Source organism: Coccidioides posadasii, chromosome 1, assembly GCF_018416015.2.
Source record: "Coccidioides posadasii str. Silveira chromosome 1, complete sequence".
NCBI lineage: Eukaryota > Fungi > Ascomycota > Eurotiomycetes > Onygenales > Onygenaceae > Coccidioides > Coccidioides posadasii.
The window spans coordinates 4535396-4556683 of NC_089407.1; the positions used below are offsets into that span (position 1 = coordinate 4535396).

Below are 21288 nucleotides of genomic sequence, written 5' to 3' on the forward strand. Positions count from 1 at the left end.
ATCAGGCTACAAGGCTGAGACACCCGTGATATCCACAGATCAAGAGATATTGCGAGGATCAGGTGAAGCCGCTTACACGAGAGGAGATTGGCGTATTGTTGGGTGGGTGCATGGCCGTGGGAGTATTGGTGAATCGGAGGCGTACAGTGGCCGCGAAACATCCTTGAAGTGGCCTTCCGTTCACTCCTCGAGCCTGAAATTAAGCAAAACATGTTAACGCATTCGGTCTCCTTTACTTGCCGGCTTCGAGTCGGGAAGGGATGAGTTTAGCAAATTGGCTCGTCAATTGTCCACCTTAGCCAAGGTAGGTAGCCGAGAGGACCGGAGGCATGGGTGATCTTCTGGAACATTGACAGCTAAGGTTTAGTTAACTATGCCACAAAATGTGCAGAGGCGAGGTATTGTTGCAGGGGTCGAACTTCCTAGGAGTAATTAGCCAAGCCGCTAGATCTCGGCCCGACCGCAAATTTAGGAGGGAATTTGCGACCATCAAAGCAAATTCATTAAAGAGCTGAGTTGAAATAAAAGAAAAGGCGGGAGCAGGAATGAAGGAAAATAGGTCAACGTCAAGAACCGCTCCAGTTCGACGTCCTTCCGACACACCTGCAACCCCTAACTTATCGCCAACGACTCTGCCACCTTCAGCAAGCCTTTTGTTTTCCGCCCAGAAGCAGCGAATATGAATTGCTATGGTGCATAGTTATATTCACAGAATGCTTCCTTGATCATGCGGTAAAACTTTGCGATATGCATTTTTGCATTCCAGTGACTGGAAACTCAGAGACCAAACCCACACCGAGCAGGGACCGATAGAAGAGCTGGTCTAGAGGAGGGCGATGATGGTTACATGTTGCAAACATTTATATGATTGCACATGATGACACGTTTAGACTCTCAGATGGCCGGGCCAGTGATTGAGCCATTGAAGTTCGAAGCCAAGCTCGAAGGAATGCGCTGTCTTCCATAGCAGAATGACATTGAGAAATGGGCTCCAGCTGCCATTAGTAGCCATCAGCTGTTGGTATCAAATGTATAGGTATAGTAACGGAAGCTCCTCCTTCGGTTTTGCTGGTTGGGATATCCTCGGGGCCCCCGGGGGGGGGACCTTGACCCCGAACCTCAACTCCACGGAGTCTGGAATACCTCCTGGAGCGCGGCATGTTCGCTGTTCCCATATCCAATCCGGTAATACTTTCGTCTCCGGTGAGGTTGTTTTGACTAGCAAGGTGCACAATTGCTGGATGCATGACGAAGCACACGCCATATGGGTGTCAACATTGGAAGCTTGCATCGGATCTACCCCGTGTCGCAGGGCGGTCCCGGGGATCGAGCCCTACGGGGTGAGACAGTTCTCCCTGGAATGATGGACAAATCTTGCTTCATCAGTCCAGAAGATGTTTATGAAAGACAAGGCACAGCAGCAAGCCGAGGTATCGCAGCATGCCGTTACGAGAGCAACGGCCGCCTGCCCTGCGTCTCGGACTCGGGCAGATTCCGCCGGTCGAGCAGGTCGAGCAGTTCGGCCTCGAGCTTCAGCGACGACTCGTGATGTCATGTGAGCAGTTGACTTCACATGCGTTTGCACTGTTTGCACTCGGATGCTCTCCGGGGTAATTTTACCGTACGGCGGCTGTCCCGCGCTAAACCCGCTTGGGCGCTCGCCAGTCACGCCGCCGCTGCTCGTCCAACGTCGTCCGTCGTCCGTCCACGCTGCCTCTCGGACATCAAGCGAAGGCCCTCGGAAGGATCCAGAGCGCATTTTCTCTGCATCTGGCTTCGACGGCGTGCTCTGGCCTTAAATCCCCAGTGCATGTCGGAGAAACCTACCTGCAAATTCGCAAGCTTTGGAGCCCACCGGTTCGCCATGCTCCATTGGACCGAGGATCCGTCTGCGCCAGCAACCACACAAATCATGACCGGCCATTCTCCAGAACCAGAACCCAAAAAAAAAAATTAGTATGGCACCCCGAAAGCGTGAGCTGGACACTCCATATGTAAGCTTTCTCCTTCCAGCCCTGGGAGGTTCCTGATTCGCAGGATAATTAATCTGGAGCCCTGTTTCGGGACCTTTTCTCCAATGGCGGTTCATAATCCCGGCCCAGTTCGGACGCTTGCCGCCGTGCGACATCTCTCGAGCTCCTTGTTTCTCTTTTTCCCTTTTCCCTTATGGCAAAATGAAAAGCAATTAAGGTTATGCCAAGTTAGTGCGTTTTTTGCCTCGGGGGAACCGTCCGCAGGCGCGCATGATTTTTTTCCTGAACAACCGTTGACTCATGCGGACGGATTCCTCGAGGCTATATCTACGCATCTCTGGCTCGTTTCCGTTGTGGCTTGATATCTCTTCTTCTCCCAGCTGCATTCTTGCTGTACATGTCCTTGTCCCCGTGTCTGGTGAAGCAAACACCTTCTCCAACCGTTTCTATTTTACTCGGAGCTTCTATTGGCGGAAACTTCTCTCCGTTCGTTTTCCATTTGCAGTGACGTCGTCAATGAGCCCTGTACCTCGGAATACAGGAAGAATTTAAAAGTGACCCCGTGGTCGTTGCCTCTGTTGTTTTCTCTCAATTGAAATCCCTTTTTTTTAATCTACCCACATAGAATCTCATCACAATGTCGTTGTCAGTCGAGCAGGAGGAGCAAAAGTACTGGGAGGAGGTTGAGGCCGTCAAACAGTGGTGGAAGGATTCGAGATGGCGGTATACCAAGCGGCCATTCACAGCTGAGCAGATTGTCGCTAAGCGAGGAAACCTGAAGATTGAATATCCTTCAAACGTGCAGAGCAAAAAGCTATGGAAGCTCGTGGAAGAGAAGTTCAAGGTAGAAATGCCCTCTCGGGAGACATCTCGATGACACATGTGCGGATGATCGTTTGGCTGACGAGTTGGGTGTGAATCCTAGACAAAAACCGCGAGCTTCACCTATGGCTGTCTGGATCCTACCATGGTCACCCAGATGGTCAAGTACTTGGACACCGTCTACGTCTCTGGATGGCAAAGCTCGTCCACCGCCTCCTCCACCGATGAGCCATCACCAGATTTGGCTGATTACCCAATGGTGAGTCCACAGGCCATATAGAGTATTTTGCGCGAGCCAGTGCTGACAAGAAGAGTCATAGAACACTGTGCCAAACAAGGTCAACCAACTATGGATGGCTCAGCTCTTCCACGACAGAAAACAACGTGAAGAAAGACTCCGCAACCCCAAAGAGAAACGCGCCTCTCTTGCCAATATCGATTACCTTGCTCCTATCATCGCCGATGCTGACACCGGCCACGGTGGTTTGACTGCCGTCATGAAGTTGACAAAGCTCTTCATCGAGAGGGGTGCCGCTGGTATCCATATTGAGGACCAAGCTCCCGGAACGAAGAAGTGTGGACACATGGCTGGCAAAGTTTTGGTGCCCATCAGCGAGCATATTAACCGATTGGTTGCCATCCGCGCCCAGGCTGATATCATGGGTAAGTAGCTCATCTCGCATCACACCTGCCAATCACGAAGACAATGCTGATATCCCCCAAGGGACCGACCTTCTTGCCATTGCCAGAACTGATTCCGAGGCCGCGACCCTCATCACTTCCACCATCGACCCGCGCGACCACGCTTTCGTCGTAGGCTCCACGAACCCGACCCTCGAACCCTTGAACGACCTCATGATCGCCGCCGAGCGCGCCGGAAAGAACGGTGCCGAGCTCCAAGCTATTGAGGACAGCTGGACCGCCAAGGCCGGTCTCAAGCGCTTCGAAGACGCCGTCATCGACCAGATCAAGGCCTCCTCCGCCGCCAACAAGCAAGCCACCACCGACGCTTTCCTGCGCGAAATCAAGGGTAAGAGCAACAAAGAAGCACGCGCCATCGCGCGCCAGATCCTCGGCACCGACATCTTCTGGGACTGGGACGCTCCACGCACGCGCGAGGGGTACTACCGGTACCAAGGCGGGTGCCAGTGCGCGATCAACCGCGCTGTGGCGTTCGCTCCCTTCGCCGACCTCATCTGGATGGAGAGCAAGCTGCCAGACTACGCACAGGCCAAAGAATTCGCCGAGGGCGTGCACGCCGTGTGGCCGCAGCAGAAGCTCGCGTACAATCTCTCCCCCTCGTTCAACTGGAAAGCGGCGATGCCGCGCGACGAGCAGGAGACGTACATTCGCCGCCTGGGCGAGCTGGGGTACTGCTGGCAGTTCATCACGCTGGCGGGCCTGCACACCACCGCGCTCATCTCGGACCAGTTCGCCAAGGCGTACGCCAAGCAGGGGATGCGGGCGTATGGCGAGTTGGTGCAGGAGCCGGAGATGGAGAACAAGGTTGACGTCGTGACGCATCAGAAATGGAGCGGGGCAAACTATGTTGATGAGCTGTTGAAAATGGTCACTGGTGGTATTAGCAGCACTAGTGCCATGGGTAAGGGCGTGACCGAGGATCAGTTCAAATAAGCGGGGATAACTGCTCTAGACCTGAGATTCTTCGTTGGTGCAGTGGGGGTGTGGTCATCATCGCAGGTGCCTTTCTTTTTTCATTTGCATAATTAGAAATATGCATGCTGGGAGGTGGCGTGTGACCTTTTTTTTTTTTTTTTTTGGTCATATTCCAGACCTTTGCAGAGTCGAGATTCCTATGTTTTTCGGATTAATTACTGTAGATGTGCACTATGTACTGGGTGTATCCAAAACCAAAGGCATTTTACATATTTGAGAAATCTACTTTCCAACGTCCTTTTTTTTAATTTTCTTTTTCCTGGAACAGGAGGTAATCATAAAACATACTGAAGTTGAAAATATTCCAAGTATCTCTGATATGCTTAAAGAGGTCCTCAACCCCTATTTTAAGAGATTCATTGAGACAAGTAAAGGGGGTATAAAATGGGAGGAGAAAGATATATATGCCAAAAAAGGAGAGACAACACAGAGACCGCAACAAAATGAAATCTATTGTCACATCGAGTAGAAAAGAAAAAAAATCATTATGCATAAGACATTATCTCACATATCAGATTACATGAAGGTAGATTAATCAAAAGCAGAAGCGAAAAAAGAAAACAAGGGGATTCTCAAAATTTAAAAAAAAAAAAAGATCAAGATGTAAGTAAACAAAATCTGGGGAAAGGATCAAATATTATCATGCAAATCGAAAAAAGGAAATCAGAACCAGACAAACAAGACATGTATATCCCGGAGATGTCGCGAGAAGCGAAAAAAAAAAAAAAAAAAAAAAAAAAAAGAAGAAGAAGAAGGGGGAAACGAAGAGCAATAGAAATCAAACTCATCTAATCATGTCTCTATTCCCTCATAAAGACTCCAATATGCCAAATCAAAGTCCTCAAAAAAAGCAAAAAATAGTGATCAAAATCCCGAATCAACAAACTCCCATGCTGCCTGATGCTGTTGATGACTCTGATTATGCTGGACCTGGCGCGGATGCGGATGCGGACGCTGAAAATAATGCAAATGCTGCTTCGCTCGCTGTTGCTGCTGCTCAATCAATCTCATCAAAACACGCTCGGCTTCGTTCAAAAGCCCACCATCGTTCCGAATGCCTCGTGCATTTCTAAAAATAATAAGACGAATGTGTTCAATAACTGACGTTAGGTCATGACCCAGGGTATTTTGCGGCGTTGGCTGGTCGAGGAATTGTCGGAGAGAAGAGGCGGTGGAGAGGAACGTTGTAATATACTGATGTACAGAGATTGGGGGTATTGGTGAAACTGGAGTAGAAAGTGAAGGATTGGTCGTAATTTGGAAAGGGGATGCTGTCGTGCGGTTTTCGTATGCCCAACAGATCAACGAGCAAAAGTATAGTATCCAATTGGACTGGAGCATCGTGAGGGGAGAAGCTGATGGCTGCTGGAGGGTCGTCGTAGGGTTGCCAAGCAAGGCATCTTTGGCGCTAACTTTGCGCCTTTGAGAAGTAGAAGAAACGCCTGGGGTGGAATGTCGCGAGTTCAGAAATGTCTTTTGAACTGGGGTCGAAAAGTGCAGATCCATACTCGCTCGACGCTGTTCCTGAATCGGGACTTCCGATTTATTTAGATCCGTTGGTCCGATTGTGCATTGCAGAACGTGCATGGCATGCCACAGTGCCGTTTTCGCTTCTGCAGCGTTTGAAACCCAAGCGTGCACCCGTTCCTTTGCAGTTTGGAAGTCGGTTTCAGAAACCTTGCGGTTGAAAAGCCAGGATTCTCCGCTGACGGTCAAAAGCGCCTGGAGCGGTGCGTGCTTGGCGGCAAGGAGTGCATGGTGCATGAACCGGATATAAGACGCTCGAGGGTTGCAAGCATCATCCGAGCTGGCTTTGCCTGCGACCTTCTCGATGAATATATTCATTTTATCTTCTAGGTCGCTCGTACTGGGTAGACTCTGGCTAAAAATGAGACTAGCTTGAAATGGATCGAGATCGATTCCAGAGCCGTCGGCAGACTTGATGATGCGTTCCCTTGCGCTGGAAGAGACTAGCGGGTCATACTTCTTCGCAGACTGAGCCCACTGCTCAATGTCGCTGATTTCCCAAAGCTCAGAGCTGCAGGGGAATGGGAGGTCGACCTTTGGAGAGACTCGATATTCTCTCATAGTGGGATCCAAGGTTGACTGGAGGAACGTGGCCAATGGCTGCTGGAATAAAAGCGACTGTTGCACCTCGAAAATGAAAGCTGCTTGCAGGACTCTTCGTCGTGTCTCGTGCTCAACCCAGAATTTATGTGCTTTTCTGATGTCGTCTGTGCTTGGCTTCTGAGATAGGCTCTGGTAAGCGGCAAGCGGGTTCTGAGAAGCCCAATGGCTGTCCTGAATAAACTGCAAAATGTCAAAAAAGAAAAATAAAGAGTCAGGGAAAAGGAGATCCAGATAAAAGCTTTCTAGGCAATTAGCACTTACACTGCCATATAGAGCTCTCAATCGATGAGAAACCTTCACATCCGCTTTTCGCGACCGGTACTTGGACAGAATTTCAAGTAAGAAGACTGCCTGGATATCAGATATTCGCGAACGGCTGGTAATGGGACCTCGCTACAGAAGCTGTCAGTCTACAGAAGTGAAAACTTTCGAGTGCAGGGCCAGAGAGGAAACCCCACCTTTGACAAGATCTTTTGGCAGGCCTCTAGTAATGCCAAAGAATATTCCTGCGAGTTTGGACGACGATCGTACTGCGAACCAATAGCAACCATGGCCCCAGCCATCAGGGGACTCGGCTTTGTGGAGAAGAAAGACGACCGATGCACGATTGGGAACAACGGGTGAAAGTACTGCCAGTAACACTCGAAACAATCCTGCCATTTTGAGAGGTCGATTATTGCCAGTCCATCATTGCCTGAAAGGACTCCGGGGGTGGAAGTAAGTTCGCGTCGTAGAGCAAACCATTCGACTCCATCCAGGTTGGAGAGGGGTACTGGTACGGCTGGGCCAGGGTCAACAACCTTCCGGTTGGATGTCCAATAGATAAGGGAAGGTTCACCTACTGTCTGCGGGATGTCACCTCCGAACTGGGTGGTAGGCAACATCTGCGGAGGCAGAGTGACGGCTGCCTCGAGGGGAGTCCACTCAGGGTAGGATGTCATCGGCGTGGGGGAGGTTGTGAGTTGCTGGGAGAAAACGGCCTCTGGGAATTGCTCGATTACGGAGAACTGAGAAGAGATGGGGAATGGACTGCTGTTCGACGACGAGCGCGAGCTGGCGGGGGAGGAGAACGGGACTACATCGTCAACGTGGGCGTATGGGGTCTGGGGCACCGTATGACCCTTGTCCAGCGGCTTTCCGGTTTGGCCCCAAAAGGGGGCTGTAAATTCCCCTCCATAACAGTGCGGAAGCGTAGAGGGAGGCGGGGCGAGTGAGGAGGTAGCAGTTGTTGCAGTTGTTGTAGTAGTTATTGGGAGAGCCCGACCAATGGGTGTCAATCCGTGGTCTGGGAGAGGGACGGGGATGGAAGCGGGTTTGTCGGAGAGAACAGACGCCTGGCTGCTCTTCCTGCGCCGGACGGGAGATGGCTTACGATTCCGTGCTTGCGAGTCACTGGAGCTATTATTTTTAAAAAAAAGAAAAGAATTGCCGTCAATTTTTGCACGATCAAAACAAAGGGGAAAAAAAAAAAAAAAAAAAAAAAAATTTAAAAGTAATAAACTCACTGTTTCTCCATATGGCGTGTGAGCAGATCATGGCGATGGAACCCTTTTCCGCAGCCTTCCACCGAGCACACGAATGACGCCTGGGGGTTGTGGTTCAATTCGTGACGCCTACAAGAGATCATTAGCTCCTGGGATCTGAGGCGGGAGGGGGGCCCAAAAAAAAAAAAAAAAAAAGGCATACCGTCTATGTTCAGCTCTGGTGAAAATCTGCAAAAGAGGAAGAAAAAAAAAGTATCAGTGATAATTCTTTTTAATTTCTCTCTTTTCTTTTTTTTTTTTAATAGAATCACACGCGACGAGATGAGAACATAGCGTGTGCACAGCTGGTTTCTGTGTTTCTGCGGGGATCTGGCTTACCTTCTTGCAGCCTGGGAATTGGCAGAGGTGGACTCGTTTCCCCTTCTTGGCCTTGCTTATTCTGTGGGTGGCGGGGGTGTATGTGATGGGGACGGAAGCCTCGAGCAACTCCTTCTCGCGTCGCAGGGTGAGCGCGACGTCCTTGGGCGGGCTGTTGGCGGCAGCGGTTGCGGTGTTGGTAGAGGGCGGCGGTGGTGGTGGTTGTTGTGGATTTGCGGCCCAGTGATGGTCTAAGGGGAGTGGCTGCGGGCGAGTGAAGGGAGCGATGGAGGGAGACATGTGGAAGTCGAGCAGCGGTGGGATCGCGGAGGCGGAGTGAGCGATGGTCCTGGCGTCCCAGCTGGCCTGGGCGCAGCTGGTAGCGGTAGCCTGGGAGGTAGCAGCCATTGTTCACGGAGGGCGTTGGGGAGAGTGTGTGAATCGGTGGTTGCTTGGAGCTAAGCTGACCGGCAGGGAGGAACAGCGGCAGCAGCAGCAGCGGCGGCGGCGACGGCAGCAAGGAGGAGGAGGGGGAGCGGGACGAAGAAGCAGTTGGGTGGAGGCCAGCCATGGGAAGTTAAACAGTTTTAATATGGAGAGCGAGTCGAAGCAGGTCGAGCGGTGCAGCAGCGAGCAGCAGCGACGAGAGAGGCCGCGGCGGGCAAGCAGCAGCTGGCACGGAAGGATGCAAAAATAGAAAAACAAGAGTCAACAGCCGAAAAAGCAAAGAGGCAGCTCGCCAGCCCATTGGAGATCCGCCGGCCGGACGCCAGCAGGCAAGCCCCCCCTGTCGAGCCGCAGGCCAGAGGCTGAGTGGCTTCCCCCTAGTTCCCTAGTTCCCTAGTTACCGGCCTGGGTTGACAAGAGCCATGGTACAGTACCCTCTTGTTTCCGGCCTTCCTCTCCTCCAGGTTGAAGCTACAGTACTGTACCCAGGGCGGGAGCCCCAGGGTTCGCTCGTCCCACGCCGGGCCTCAACGTGTTCTGCGAGCCGGACTTGAAACAAAACCTAAATCGCGCCGCGCTACCAGACATGGGTCTGTTGTGGATGTCTACGGAGAACTACACTCAATGTACTCTGTACTGTACACACACGCTCACTCTCCGTATTCTGCCTGTCTTGTCTGTCGTTTTGAGTGTTCTCTTTGAAGTAGACTCAAAACGCATTGTTTTTAGAACGATATGCCCACCATCACACACCACCCCCCCGGTGATCCCGTTCTTGCTAACTCCCATATTTAACTAGTTATTTCATTGGGGCTGAGCGAACGAGTTGTCTGCAGTCAACCGCAATCACGAGTCGCTGATGTCGACTTGCTGGCGGCTTCATTCGATGATATTCTACAGTAGTAATAACCGAACCAGTAACTAACCATCATTCGATGATATTCTACAGTAGTAGTAACCAAACCAGTAAGTAACCACCCAGTTACCGGAGTATGTATTCCAGCGTCTGCGAGCCTACCAGGAACCACTGCAGCGATTGCCATCCGCACCGACTGTGCGCGACGCTGCCAGTCAACCCCACACACACACACACTCATATCCCTTCTCTCTTCGGACGGTGTGACTGCGCCGGCGGGCCGGATCGCACCTTCTTCGCCTTTTCAAGAATCTTCGATGCATTCTTCTACGGCAGGAAGCACTCACTCCAGGGGCTTAGTGTGTGGGGTGGTGCAAGAAAGTACGAAGTGTGCTTCCTGTGCGACTTCCGTTTCGGCGCGTGTTTGACAGTCGACTAAGCGCCGGGCCCTGCCTGCCTTGCCCGCCGCCCACTGCCCAGTTGCCTTCAGTAAAACCCCAAGTGTGCGTGCGGAGTGTTTCCTGCTAAATCTGGAACACGCCCAGGGGTACAGCCAAGTCCCGCCTACCCCGTTTAGGCTAAGCTGGATTTCCTAAAAATAGGTTGGTGGCCGTCCCCTTTCCCCTGAGGGAAATTTTAGCGTAATGAGGTTCCCGGGTACGGAGTTTGCATGGGGGAAATGGAAGAGGCTCTCGTCCCTCCCCCTTCTCTCCCCCCCTCTTCCCAACTCTCCCACTCACCACTCACCGCTCACCTTTTCCTTGGGGGAATGCGGAATTAGACCCTGGAGATCCTCGCGACGACGATGACCGCAGTCACGGTGAGGATGAGGGTCAGCTGCCACTGCTACACGCGGCCATCCCGCTGCCAACACCCAACACGCCTCCGACTCGATCACTCCAATGTGATCAAATGTACGGAGTAGACAGTTACAATTTCATCTCGCTTCGGCCCTGGAGTGGCGAGTTATTAGTTGTTCATGCGGAGGAGAACAGACACTCCCCTTCTCGTCCGGAGATGCGGAGCAAATACGTACATAGCAGCGAGTTAACTCTCCTCTGCTAAACTAAGTCATGGCTCCCGCTCCAACGCCAGCTCGGCGATCACCCGCATGCTTCCACGCTCCATCGTCACAAAGCTGCCGAGCCAAGGGCACATCTCCATAAAGGGGCCAACCTCTGATCCATGCCTTCTGCAAGCCTCTTCTGTGTAATTATCTATCTGTCTCTCCTGTCTGTCTGTATGTCTGTATTGCACCCTACCCCCGACCACCACCTCTCCATCAGGGTCCGTAATGCCGTGTTGCTCCCGATCGCTTTCTCCGAGGCGTCATTTCCCTTCTCTTCTCGTGGGGTCCTGACTCAGATCCTCGGCTCTAACACTGTTCAATCTAACTGCTTCATGAAACACACATCCGCACAGATGGATCAATGCGCTTTTGTTCTTCCGCTGAGACAACTAACGAAGTATCCAACCGATTCCAGCCCCGTCCGTCACCCAGTCGCTATCTCAATTCTTAACAGCTCGTTTCTGGGAAGCGGTCGTGCAACGCCAGTTCGACTGTGTATACCTCATTGCATCATATCCTTCAGGGTTCCCCACCCCGCGGTAGCGAGTCAGTTAGTCTCTTTGTCTGTTGGTAAACACTCACTAGTCAGGATTCAAGGGGACAGGGGTGCGGAGATAAAAAGAAGCTCATCACCCTTCAGTCCCGATCGCCTTAACATAGCCCCCTTGCCAGTTTCCCCCATTCCTCGATACCAAGAGGACGGCTCCGCCTACATATTTCCTAAATGGATCTTCCCCCCTCCCCAGGGGGGTGTTGACAAGGGGTTGCTGTGACGGTCTTGTCGAGAATATATATAACGCTTGTTTTGACTAAGCAGTGGCTTCTAGCCTAACTAATAGTTAGAAGGGGTTTTACTCCCATTCTTCAAGCTCACTGCCACAACAGGGTCTGCAGCGAAGAAGCGGGATCGCCTGGATCTCCTGACTTTGATTGGACGACGTGGTCAATACCCGTCGAGTCTTCACGGGCAAGTCTACGGCACGTCAAGCGACCTGCATGCATTAGGCTTGTATGTCCATACGCACATCCCATATGTGGGAGTCTTGAATGTGTTTTGACGGACATGCATACTCTGGAACAGGCTAATTTGCTTTATTTGTTTTTTTTTTTTTTTTTCGGTCGATCTGAAACTTAACTTCCAAACTTGCAATAAGAAAATATGAAGGGAAAATAATAAATAAATTTGACTAAAATTATCTGAAATAGATGACAGACGTTCACTTTTGTCTCGTCCCACGCTACACAACAGACTCGAAGACAGCATGTCGGATGTTCTGAGACTTCCATACTCCGTACATACATACGCACATACATTCTCCATACAAAAATCCCGAACCAGCGCCGGGTTCCGGGCTCCCGAGAGAAATGCGAGTTAATTTCTAAATTAAGAAACAAAGCCACTCCCGCTTAACCTTTCGACTTTTCCCCGGAAGGCTAAAACACAAACTTTTTGTGGAGTTAAGTCGTGTTAAACCAGGTTAAGTTAGGGAGTTAATTGGTCAATTAACTCGATTAGGGGGAGTTAATATCGCCAAGACTTGCTCATCCCTCGTTTCGTTTCCCGCCTTGACCGCCCAAACGTCGCCTGAGACAGCCGCCTGACAGGCGAAAACTGTCGGTCAAGGGATGGGAGAGCGTCTCAATCTCAACTTAACAGGGTAATGATAATATGTCCATTAATATCGCTTTCGTACTCCTGTACACTTAACTCGTCATCGGCCAGCCCTTGGGAAGGGGGAAAAAAAAAAGAAAAGGGATTATCAACTGGAAACCCAACCACCAAGGCTTAGCTCTCGCCCTGCAAGATGTTGGTTTTATGCGAAACAACCCGCCATCCATCCCTCCCACCCTTTTTTTTTAAGGACGACCTGCCCTGGATGGATAAGTTAGGTTTCCTGTAGGTAATGTTGCGGAGCAGAATGCGACATAAGAACACCGCACGCCAAGCTGGAACCAAGCAGGGATCGCATCGTCCACTTTCAATTGGACCTTTGAAAGGAAACGAGTCGGAAATGCTGAGCCACCTGGTCCACGGGTATTGTGTTGTATTAAGTCTTTCCTGTCTTGCGAGAGAAATGAGGAGACGGTGATCTCTCGTCTTTTCTTGCTCTATTTGGGCGAGCAGGTTTCGCGGGGGAACAGGTTGAGATATTGGGATTGCCCATGCAGGGAGGGGGAAAAAGAAGAAGAAGAAAAGGCAGGACTCTGTTTTGGAAAGGTGCAGTTTGATGGATGGAGTGGGCTTTGACGTACTGAATTTTTGGGGTGAGAGTCTTGCGAATGGCCTGTTGTCCAACGGGGTGTGACTGTGTGGGATTTACAGGATCAGGTGGCGAGAAGCAGACTTTTGCCGCGAAAGAATTTATTTTTTTTTTTTTTTTTTTTTTTTTTTTTTTTTTTTGTTTTGATATGGAATTGCCCTTGATTTTGGGTAACTAGCACGGAGCAGATGGGCTCTTGGGGGCCTTGTCTTTGACAGAGAAGGGGGTTATGGACCGGTACGACCATGATCTACAGTCAAAGCACAAAGGGATAACGGCGCGACGTGAGTAACTAAAATCTGCATTCCAATTTCCGGAAGTTCAGAGAACTAACTACAGCTCAGCGTGATTAACCAGTGTGCTTAGGTAGATACACCTTTCGCTGTCGTGGACTGCTCTCATGCAAGCACATCCCCTCCGTCACTGATACCAGATCGCATCGTGTAACTGCTCTTCGAAAAGCCTTTCTGCCGAATTGCAGCTTGAAGAAAAAGTTGCCAGGTTGAGCTCATCGCCAGAGCCCAAATTAACGCCATTATTCAAGTGCGGAACTCGAAGGTTCGACCAGTTTCCTTGAAAATTTTATCGACCAAGTCGCGAAGCGGTCCAGACTCCGGCAATGCGATTCTGGAGGTGTCTGCCCCGTTTTCCAACAGCAACCTGACGACTTCCTCGTTGTAATAGTACGGACGATGTTCACCGATGGTGTCTGAGCCGCCTTCAACAGAAACTTCCAAAGCGGTCTTTCCGTTGTTGGCTCTGGCGTCGATGTCCGTGCCGTAACGAAGCAACATCCGCGCTACGTCCTCCAAGCCCTGTTTGGTGCGCTGTTCAACTAGCATGTGGAGAGTCGTCATTCCGCTGGCGTTTTTCACGTTTGCATGGAGGCCATGTTTGAAGAGCAGGTCGAGCATGGAGAGGTTCACGCGTTCTCCCGGCCACTGGATCAGGGTATGCGCCAAGTTCCCATAGACGCTCCCCACCGCAGGAATGCGTTCACCGTTCTCGAGGAGAAACTTAGCCGAGTCAGTGTCGTTACCCATCACGGCGCTCTCGATGGTGGTGTGTCTATGTTTGTTCGCATAGGCATCGGCGCGCACGCAGTGTTCAAATATCAACCCGATAATTTCCATGGTCCGACCGCGCCTTTCCAGATTCCTCCGCGCATATTCCCTGTCCCGGGGGAAGATCCCTCCCTGAAAGAGAATTTCCTTGATGAACATGCTGACCTGGCGAACATAGTCCACGTTGCTGCCATAGTCGAGCGCGAGCTTTACAGTTTCGACGTTTCCCTTGTCCAAAGCCCACCAGATGGCGGGGTGGTTGCTGGATTTCGCGTGACGACGGTACAGCTGCGGGTTCAGGAGTTCATGGAGTTCTCGGCAAGTTTGCAGGAATGAGTTGAGGTCACAGTCTCTCTCAATGTTCTCGGCGATCTGGTACAACAACTCATTGGGCATGTTCAGGAGCTCAATCGGAGGCGCATTTTCTGCCGCCATGGCGACAAACAGCCTCCGCAACTAATGCAAAACAGATATCAGGCCAAACAAACAGACAATGTCATAGATAAGTTAGGTGGGTAGTGTGTGTTTGTGCCAGAGAAGAAAGCGGGATGTTAAGCGAAAATGCTCACATTTCCCCTTTTGGGCCTATTATTTGTGTTGTTGCTGTGCAATCTGATAGGCAACGCGACCTCCCAAGATACATAACAAAACAAGTATTGCTAGAAACACTCATGCATGTAGACAGCTGCATACATGCCTGCATGTCTTCTGTTATCATGGAACACTCCGGTCCAAGTATGTTAAACATGTCCACAGCATCCCAATCCCTTTCCTTTCCTCCTCTCACGGGCAGGTGATATTGCTTCTGAATTGACAACAATTCACAACTTCACCGATCCTTGTCATGCTGCAGCTGTCTTTATGAGATGCATCACATTACTCCAATCCATCTCCGGGAAAAAAGAAAAAGGCATAAGACTACAGGGCGCATGCAGCCCCATTCCATTGTATGTAGAACTTTCTTGCCAGACATTGTGTCCTGCAGAGCCTAGATGCAAGGACATAACCATTGTAACACCCACACATCATTAGACAGCTCCGTGGGCAAAAAAACCCCGCCAACACCACATACTGAATATGCACATACATGTATGTATGGAGATAGTTCTATTCTAATCCTATTTGTCCGGTCAATGTTTCCAGAACTAGTTTGTCCGACATTAAGAGGAACAGGGTGGGGGGGGAAAAAAAAAGAGGGAATGATGGGGAGAGTTCAGCCCTAACCAACATGCAGACTACGGTGATCACAGGGGTATCCTAGAAACCAATTACTTATTACATTTGGATAATTCTCTTTATTTTCTTGCTGTTAGGTCGTACAGCAAATGAATACACTTGTCGAACATGTGGCAGCCGGACCAGCCTCCCGAGCAGCAAAAAGAGTGTTGTTGAAGTGGGGAAAAGCAGCCTTGTCCACAGCCAACATGAATCCACAAGAGATTCAGCCCACATGAGGCAGTATATAAATTATGTACGTATGTGCTACCTAACCTCGATTCGTGGGTATTGGTTATGGTCTATGAACGCGTACCTTTATTGAATGTGTGTGTGCGTGTATTACGAGGGACCGCATGTCTGCAGTGTTTTTTATCCGAGTGGTCAAACGAAAGAGGGATGTTGCCAACCATACCACCAACAGCATGATTCAATACAGGTCGTTGCGTCGTGCCAACTTTGGACGGAGGAGTGGGGATGGCAACTGATGGTATCTCAGCCGTGAGCTCCGTCCTGCTCGGCACCACCCGCGAGCACCATCCACACCAGCTCCTGACGGCTCCCGAGCATTCCTTCTTCAAGTACGCTGACGATTCACGCTCATCGTCGTGCTCATCGACACTCGCACCGACCTTGACTCTCTTCTTCACCTTTTGTTTCACCACGCCGCCCACTCCCATTATCTCTTGCCTCAAATATCCGGGACCCTCATCCTCTGCGGAATGGCCTTCGCCGGGGTGAGGACTCGGATGCTCCGAATGCTCTGCCCCCCAGTCATCGACTTCGCAGTCTACTTCGACCTCAATTTCTTCTGCCGCAAGGCATTTATCCTCTCTTCCGCACTGTACGCCCAGACAAGTGTCGCCAATGCCTGTACCAGGGCCGCCGCCCAGGTATGTGCTATATCGTGTCCGCCACGAGAACACACGCCTGTATGCGGTGTCATCACTGTGCAAGACCTGGCCGCAGGGCCGGCAGAACCAGACTTCGTTGCTGCAGGAACAGAAAGGGGAACCAAGGCAGGTGTTATGATCTATTAACGACTGTAGAGGCGCCTCTAGACATGTAGAACAAAGTCGACGAAGGCGATTCTTTAATATCGTAATGGTAGGTGGTTTCATGGCGCAATTCTACCAAGCGGTCAGTGGCTTGATCCAGCAGTAGATATAAACTTGGGCACACATGCTCTGCAGACTACGGAGGAACATCTCTGGCAATGAGCCACCATATCCCTCGCGCAGGGGCATATTTTTGTAAACCCGAACTGCTGCTGAGAAGTTTTCTGAGCGTCGTTCCTTTCTCCAAGTGAGTCATAGCGACAACGCAGCGTTTCGCGAATCAATAGACCCCGAGAAGCGAGCAATATCTCGCGAAACTGACGACATGTTCTGGACAAGGCATGTAGGGTATTCAAATCCACACAGCGAGCGATCTGCTTTACTATCCTGCGAAAAGAAAAGAAAACTCCGAGGTTAATATCTGACACGAGGATTGTTATCAAACAAATGCACGATTTGCATACGGATAGCAGCTCAGAGCCAAAGAAAACTTTGAGCCGACGGAGTCCAGAGCTTTTTCTCTTTCTTCCCTTGCTTCGGAAGTACTCCAGTCCTCGGCACTTCTGGACTTAGTCCCACTTTCAGCAGCACAGTCGGCCGATAGCGGGACCGGCATTCTGGTGTTTTCTGGGGGACCAAGCACTGCAATATCCGCTGAGAGCAAACGCTTTGCCTCTAGGTTCTTCTGCGAAGCAAAGGCAGCGTGATCATCTTCTGCATAATCCACGAAAATCACCATCCTTGTTCCTGCAGGAGCGCGGTGCCGGTGTCAGCGGAGACTGAAGGAGCTGTAGGCTGTAAAACGTAGAGCCTTGAAAGAAAATATCAAACTCGAGATGCTAGGCCGTTTCATTCCGGAGGAAGCAAGCTGCTGCTGACCGCCAGCATTCTAGAAGAGAGTGAGTGATATCAGTTGAACGATGATGGGCCGAGCGCTGAAACCCAACCTGGCGGCACTACTCTTGAGACGACTGGAGGGGCAGAGTTAGATTAGTCAGCAGAATTCGGTCGCAAAGCGGTCATTTAGCTAAGCCTAAAAGGGACTTAGCTGTATTTCTGTGGTTTCTGGAACTTACCGAATGGTATTCTGGGGACGGTTCGGCGGTTTCTGGTGATATCATTGGGTGGGGATCCATCATAAGGCCGTCCACCGGGTTGGCGTGGGGAAGCACTCCGAGAGAGCAGCACGGGGAAACAGGCCATGTCGGCGAGGGGTTGGTCTGTACCAGTCCTACCATTCACGGCATCTCTCCGCAAAGGCATCTTCGCATTTCTTCCCCCATAGTTGACTCACTGCACCTACAGTCGCATAAGAACCCCCTCCCCCTCCTCCTCCTCCTCCTCCTCCTCTTGTGTTCCGTCCGAAGTTGAAGACAAAAACTTCCCTGAGCATCGTGCCAATTCAACAGATACCCCGGGTTAAAAAATGGGGCTGACATGTCGAGATATCTACTCGGTGCCGGACCTCCAGTTCTGCCCGTTTGCGAGTAGACGGAGCGTGGTCCATAGCACCGCCGGCATCGTGGCATGCACCCAGCCATTGGCTGCTGCTGCAGGACAGAAGATCTTGCAGCAAGGTGGAAATGCTGCTGTAAGTAGAGATCACCTTGACTGTTTGTATGCCATTACCTCTAATCACATTTTTGGCAGGATGCAGCTGTGGCCGTTGGTTCGTTTCCCAAGAGAGCTTCCCATTCGGAGAGATCGGGTCCTAATATTGAACTTTTGATACAGCCGCAGCATTGAACATGACAGAGCCCAGCTCCACCGGTATCGGTGGAGACATGTTTTGCTTGTTTTATAATGCGAAAACAAAGAAAGTCTCTGCGTTGAACGGCTCAGGCCGTGCTGCAGGGAACCTGTCCCTTGATGCTATTCGAAAGGACCTGGGCCTTGCGCAGGGCGAGACTGGAGGGATTCCCATGACCAGCGCCCATGCTGTAACAACGCCAGGTGCGGCAGCAGGATGGGTAGATACCGTTGAAAGGTTTGGCAGCGGCCGCTTGACCCTTGAGCAAATTCTAATGCCTGCTATTGAACTCGGAGAAAAAGGGTTTCCGGTGTCGGAGCTGGCTTCGACTTTCGTATGTTGACCCCGTTGTTCCCCAATAAATATATATATATATATATATATATATCCAATTCTTCTTTTTAACCGGTTTGAACATAGTGGGAAGCATGCGAAGAGCCCATCCGAAAAGCTTCGCCAAACTTCAGAGAGATACTGAAAGCAGATCCACAGGCCAGAGATGGTGTCAGGTGCCCTCTGCCCGGTGAGCTCTTCAAGAACCCACAGCTCTCACAGACATTCCGAACTCTTGCCAAAGAAGGAAAGGAAGGTTTCTATAAAGGCAGGATTGCGGAGGAAATCGTCAAAGTCGTGAAGGACCTTGGGGGCTACTTGAGTCTTGACGATCTCGAGTACCATGCGGAGGTAGGCAGCCAGGAAGTGGATCCAATATCACTAAAGATCGACCCTGGAGAAATCGCAGGAACCAAACGTGAAGGAGGGGGTGAAGTCGAGGTCTGGGAGCATCCTCCCAACGGCCAAGGCATCGTTGCACTGATGGCTCTTGGCATACTCAAGGAGTTATCACGCGCTGGGAAGATACCACATTTCAGCAAGGACCAGCACAATTCGGTTCCTTATCTCCACGCCATCATCGAGAGCTTGCGGATCGCCTTCGCCGATGCACAGTGGTGGGTGACCGACCCCGATGTCGAAAAGGTCCCATCGCAGGATCTTATCTCCCCAGCTTATCTAACCGAACGCGCAAAATTATTTGATCCCAACAAGGCCTCGGATATCCTCGATCACGGAAGCCCAGCCCATAACCACTGCGACACTGTGTACTTGGCTGTGACGGATAAAGAAGGCAACGGCATATCTTTCATCAACAGTCTCTACGGGGGTTTCGGGACCGGCATTGTCCCCAGAGGATGCGGCTTTCCCCTCCAGAACCGGGGCTCGAACTTTTCCCTGATGCCCGGCCATCCCAATGTGATTGCCCCGCGCAAACGCCCCTACCATACGATCATCCCTGCTATGATCACTAACCCACAGGACAACTCGTTACATACAGTCTATGGTGTCATGGGAGGCTTTATGCAACCACAGGGTCATGTTCAGGTTCTTATGAACATGCTGGCGTTCAAGGCTACTCCACAATCAGCCCTTGATGCCCCGCGGATCTGTATTGGCGCTGGACATCCTCAGTCTATTGATAAAGTGGATCGGACTGTATATTTGGAAGAAGGAATTAGTGAGTCAGTGGCGGAAGGGTTAAGGCAGATGGGGCATCAGGTTAAGATCCTCAAGGGGTTTGAGAGGGCAATGTTTGGAAGAGGCCAGGTTATTAGATGCCACATTGAAGATGGACAGATGTTGTATAGCGCAGGAAGTGACCTTCGAGGCGATGGAGGCGCGTTTCCCGCCCTATGAAAGACAAAAGCGATGGAAATGGGTTGCTTTTAATGTTTCGGCTTTCCAATTCATGTGGGTGCGCGCGCACACTTTGATTGAACATACCTTATTATTTTATTTTGTTATCTCTGGAGAAGCCAACAGCCTTGCCCGGTGGATAGTTATTTTTCCCCCTGCCCCAGTTCGCGACATGGATAGGGTTTCCAGATCTTAATTCTATCAAGCCATTTGCTTCAATGATTACCTATTTAATTTTGACAATCCTTCCAGAATATAACTCCCACCCCCTCTCAAAACACTGAACAAAGCGCAAGGATAGCCATCGAGCATGTTGCATCAGATCTTCAACTCCGCGAATCTGGTCACGTCTCATTGAGCTCGCCGAGAGATCTAGAGGGACGGATCTGGAAAATGATCTCTCATTTCCTAGCAGGCAGACACGACATAATACCGGTTGAATAGTTATTCGCCCCAGGGGTTAATATCGAATACCCGGACTAATAAGCGCACATGAAATTAATCCTCCTTCCAAATAGATTAGATATGTCAAACGACCACTAGCACAGCTCAACCATGGATCGTGACCCGGAGGATCCGCCGAGAAGCTCGGGACGGTCCACTCGCAGGGCAAGAAACGCAAAAAAATGTTAAAGCAAATTATCATCATTCATCAAAGGCTGCGGGCAGTCATAATTAGGAGGTAGTTGTTTATTTACATTACTCTTAGTAACGGCCCGGGGTACGGAGTAGAGCATCCGGAGCTGGCCTCCCGTCGATATCCCAATCTTATTTAACCAACTAACGACTCCGGATGCATTATATACCCTGTAATACAAAATTAAGGAGGACTTAATCAAGCCACAAAAGTGAAAAAAATGAAGAAACCAGAGTTGATACATGACTTTAGGCAGCAAGAGAGAATGCTCTGAGGCTGGAAATATGAATGGACAAGTCCACTCTCTATCTTTTAAACACCCTAAAACCGGTTGATTTTAGACTCCTGTCACGCTGGGAGCTTGCCAGTCCTATCACGTAACGATTTCTGATTTGGAGCCTTGATCTCCCATCCAGGTGCTAGGGTTGGTTACTGCTATGCGTGACATCTCACAGTATTTTCAACTAAAATTGGGTCTAGGTACTCCAAAGAGACCAGAGTGTTTCCATGGTCATGTTTATTCGAGAAGGACCTGGTCTCTTTTGGGGGGTCGGCGTACCCGAAAGGCACCCTGCCATTGAGTTCGAGGACAAGGGTCTTTCACATCAGGAAGCAGGAAAATCAACGTCATCCGAGGTTCGTGAAGATCGAACATGCCGTTTCCGAAATGCCTTAAATACCTTTCTGGGGGACATCTAGTGTAAAAGGTGACAGAAAAGAGTCAAGTGGCTTGCACTCCTAGTTAGTGGATGATTTGAGCGCCCGGATATCCCTGGTATCCAACTCATGGATACTG

The 21288-nt window shown here is 50.6% G+C and overlaps 5 protein-coding genes across 5 annotated transcripts; 2 read left to right on the top strand and 3 right to left on the bottom strand.

Moving 5' to 3' along the window:
• Positions 1–2196: 2196 nt before the first annotated feature.
• On the top strand, positions 2197–4702 carry ICL1 (isocitrate lyase 1). Its single transcript, XM_003065274.2, has 4 exons — positions 2197–2817; positions 2899–3054; positions 3116–3458; positions 3520–4702. Exons 1-4 carry the CDS (start codon positions 2611–2613, stop codon positions 4428–4430), a joined length of 1617 nt encoding a protein of 538 aa, XP_003065320.2. The 5' UTR covers positions 2197–2610; the 3' UTR covers positions 4431–4702.
• On the bottom strand, positions 4488–9045 carry D8B26_001257 (uncharacterized protein; the record flags this gene model as incomplete). The annotated part of the gene is made up of 7 exons (XM_066123489.1): positions 8465–9045; positions 8289–8314; positions 8108–8215; positions 7061–8000; positions 6864–6995; positions 5359–6782; positions 4488–4500 (listed from the first exon to the last, which is right to left on the bottom strand). Exons 1-7 carry the CDS (start codon positions 8849–8851, stop codon positions 4488–4490), a joined length of 3030 nt encoding a protein of 1009 aa, XP_065979563.1. The 5' UTR covers positions 8852–9045.
• Positions 9046–13615: 4570 nt separating this feature from the next.
• D8B26_001258 (uncharacterized protein) lies at positions 13616–14575 on the bottom strand (the record flags this gene model as incomplete). The annotated part of the gene is made up of 1 exon (XM_003065276.2): positions 13616–14575. One exon carries the CDS (start codon positions 14573–14575, stop codon positions 13616–13618), a length of 960 nt encoding a protein of 319 aa, XP_003065322.2.
• A 1051-nt stretch (positions 14576–15626) lies between these two features.
• On the bottom strand, positions 15627–17303 carry D8B26_001259 (uncharacterized protein). The gene is made up of 3 exons (XM_003065277.2): positions 16878–17303; positions 16542–16800; positions 15627–16485 (listed from the first exon to the last, which is right to left on the bottom strand). Exons 1-3 carry the CDS (start codon positions 17150–17152, stop codon positions 15658–15660), a joined length of 1362 nt encoding a protein of 453 aa, XP_003065323.2. The 5' UTR covers positions 17153–17303; the 3' UTR covers positions 15627–15657.
• A 235-nt stretch (positions 17304–17538) lies between these two features.
• D8B26_001260 (uncharacterized protein) lies at positions 17539–20064 on the top strand. Its single transcript, XM_003065278.2, has 4 exons — positions 17539–18004; positions 18064–18082; positions 18148–18497; positions 18584–20064. Exons 1-4 carry the CDS (start codon positions 17840–17842, stop codon positions 19853–19855), a joined length of 1806 nt encoding a protein of 601 aa, XP_003065324.1. The 5' UTR covers positions 17539–17839; the 3' UTR covers positions 19856–20064.
• The last annotated feature ends 1224 nt before the right edge of the window (positions 20065–21288 follow it).

Bases quoted from the DNA above. Each gene is read 5' to 3' on its own strand.
- ICL1 (XM_003065274.2), top strand. From the start codon at position 2,611: ATGTCGTTGTCAGTCGAGCAGGAGGAGCAAAAGTACTGGGAGGAGGTT. The intron at 3,055-3,115 runs GTGAGTCCACAG...GAAGAGTCATAG, and splicing joins ATTTGGCTGATTACCCAATG to AACACTGTGCCAAACAAGGT. The intron at 3,459-3,519 runs GTAAGTAGCTCA...ATATCCCCCAAG, and splicing joins CGCCCAGGCTGATATCATGG to GGACCGACCTTCTTGCCATT.
- D8B26_001259 (XM_003065277.2), bottom strand. From the start codon at position 17,152: ATGGTGATTTTCGTGGATTATGCAGAAGATGATCACGCTGCCTTTGCT. The intron at 16,801-16,877 runs GTATGCAAATCG...TTCTTTTCGCAG, and splicing joins TTGGCTCTGAGCTGCTATCC to GATAGTAAAGCAGATCGCTC. The intron at 16,486-16,541 runs GCATGTGTGCCC...ACCGCTTGGTAG, and splicing joins GTTCCTCCGTAGTCTGCAGA to AATTGCGCCATGAAACCACC.
- D8B26_001260 (XM_003065278.2), top strand. From the start codon at position 17,840: ATGGGGCTGACATGTCGAGATATCTACTCGGTGCCGGACCTCCAGTTC. The intron at 18,498-18,583 runs GTATGTTGACCC...GTTTGAACATAG, and splicing joins CGGAGCTGGCTTCGACTTTC to TGGGAAGCATGCGAAGAGCC.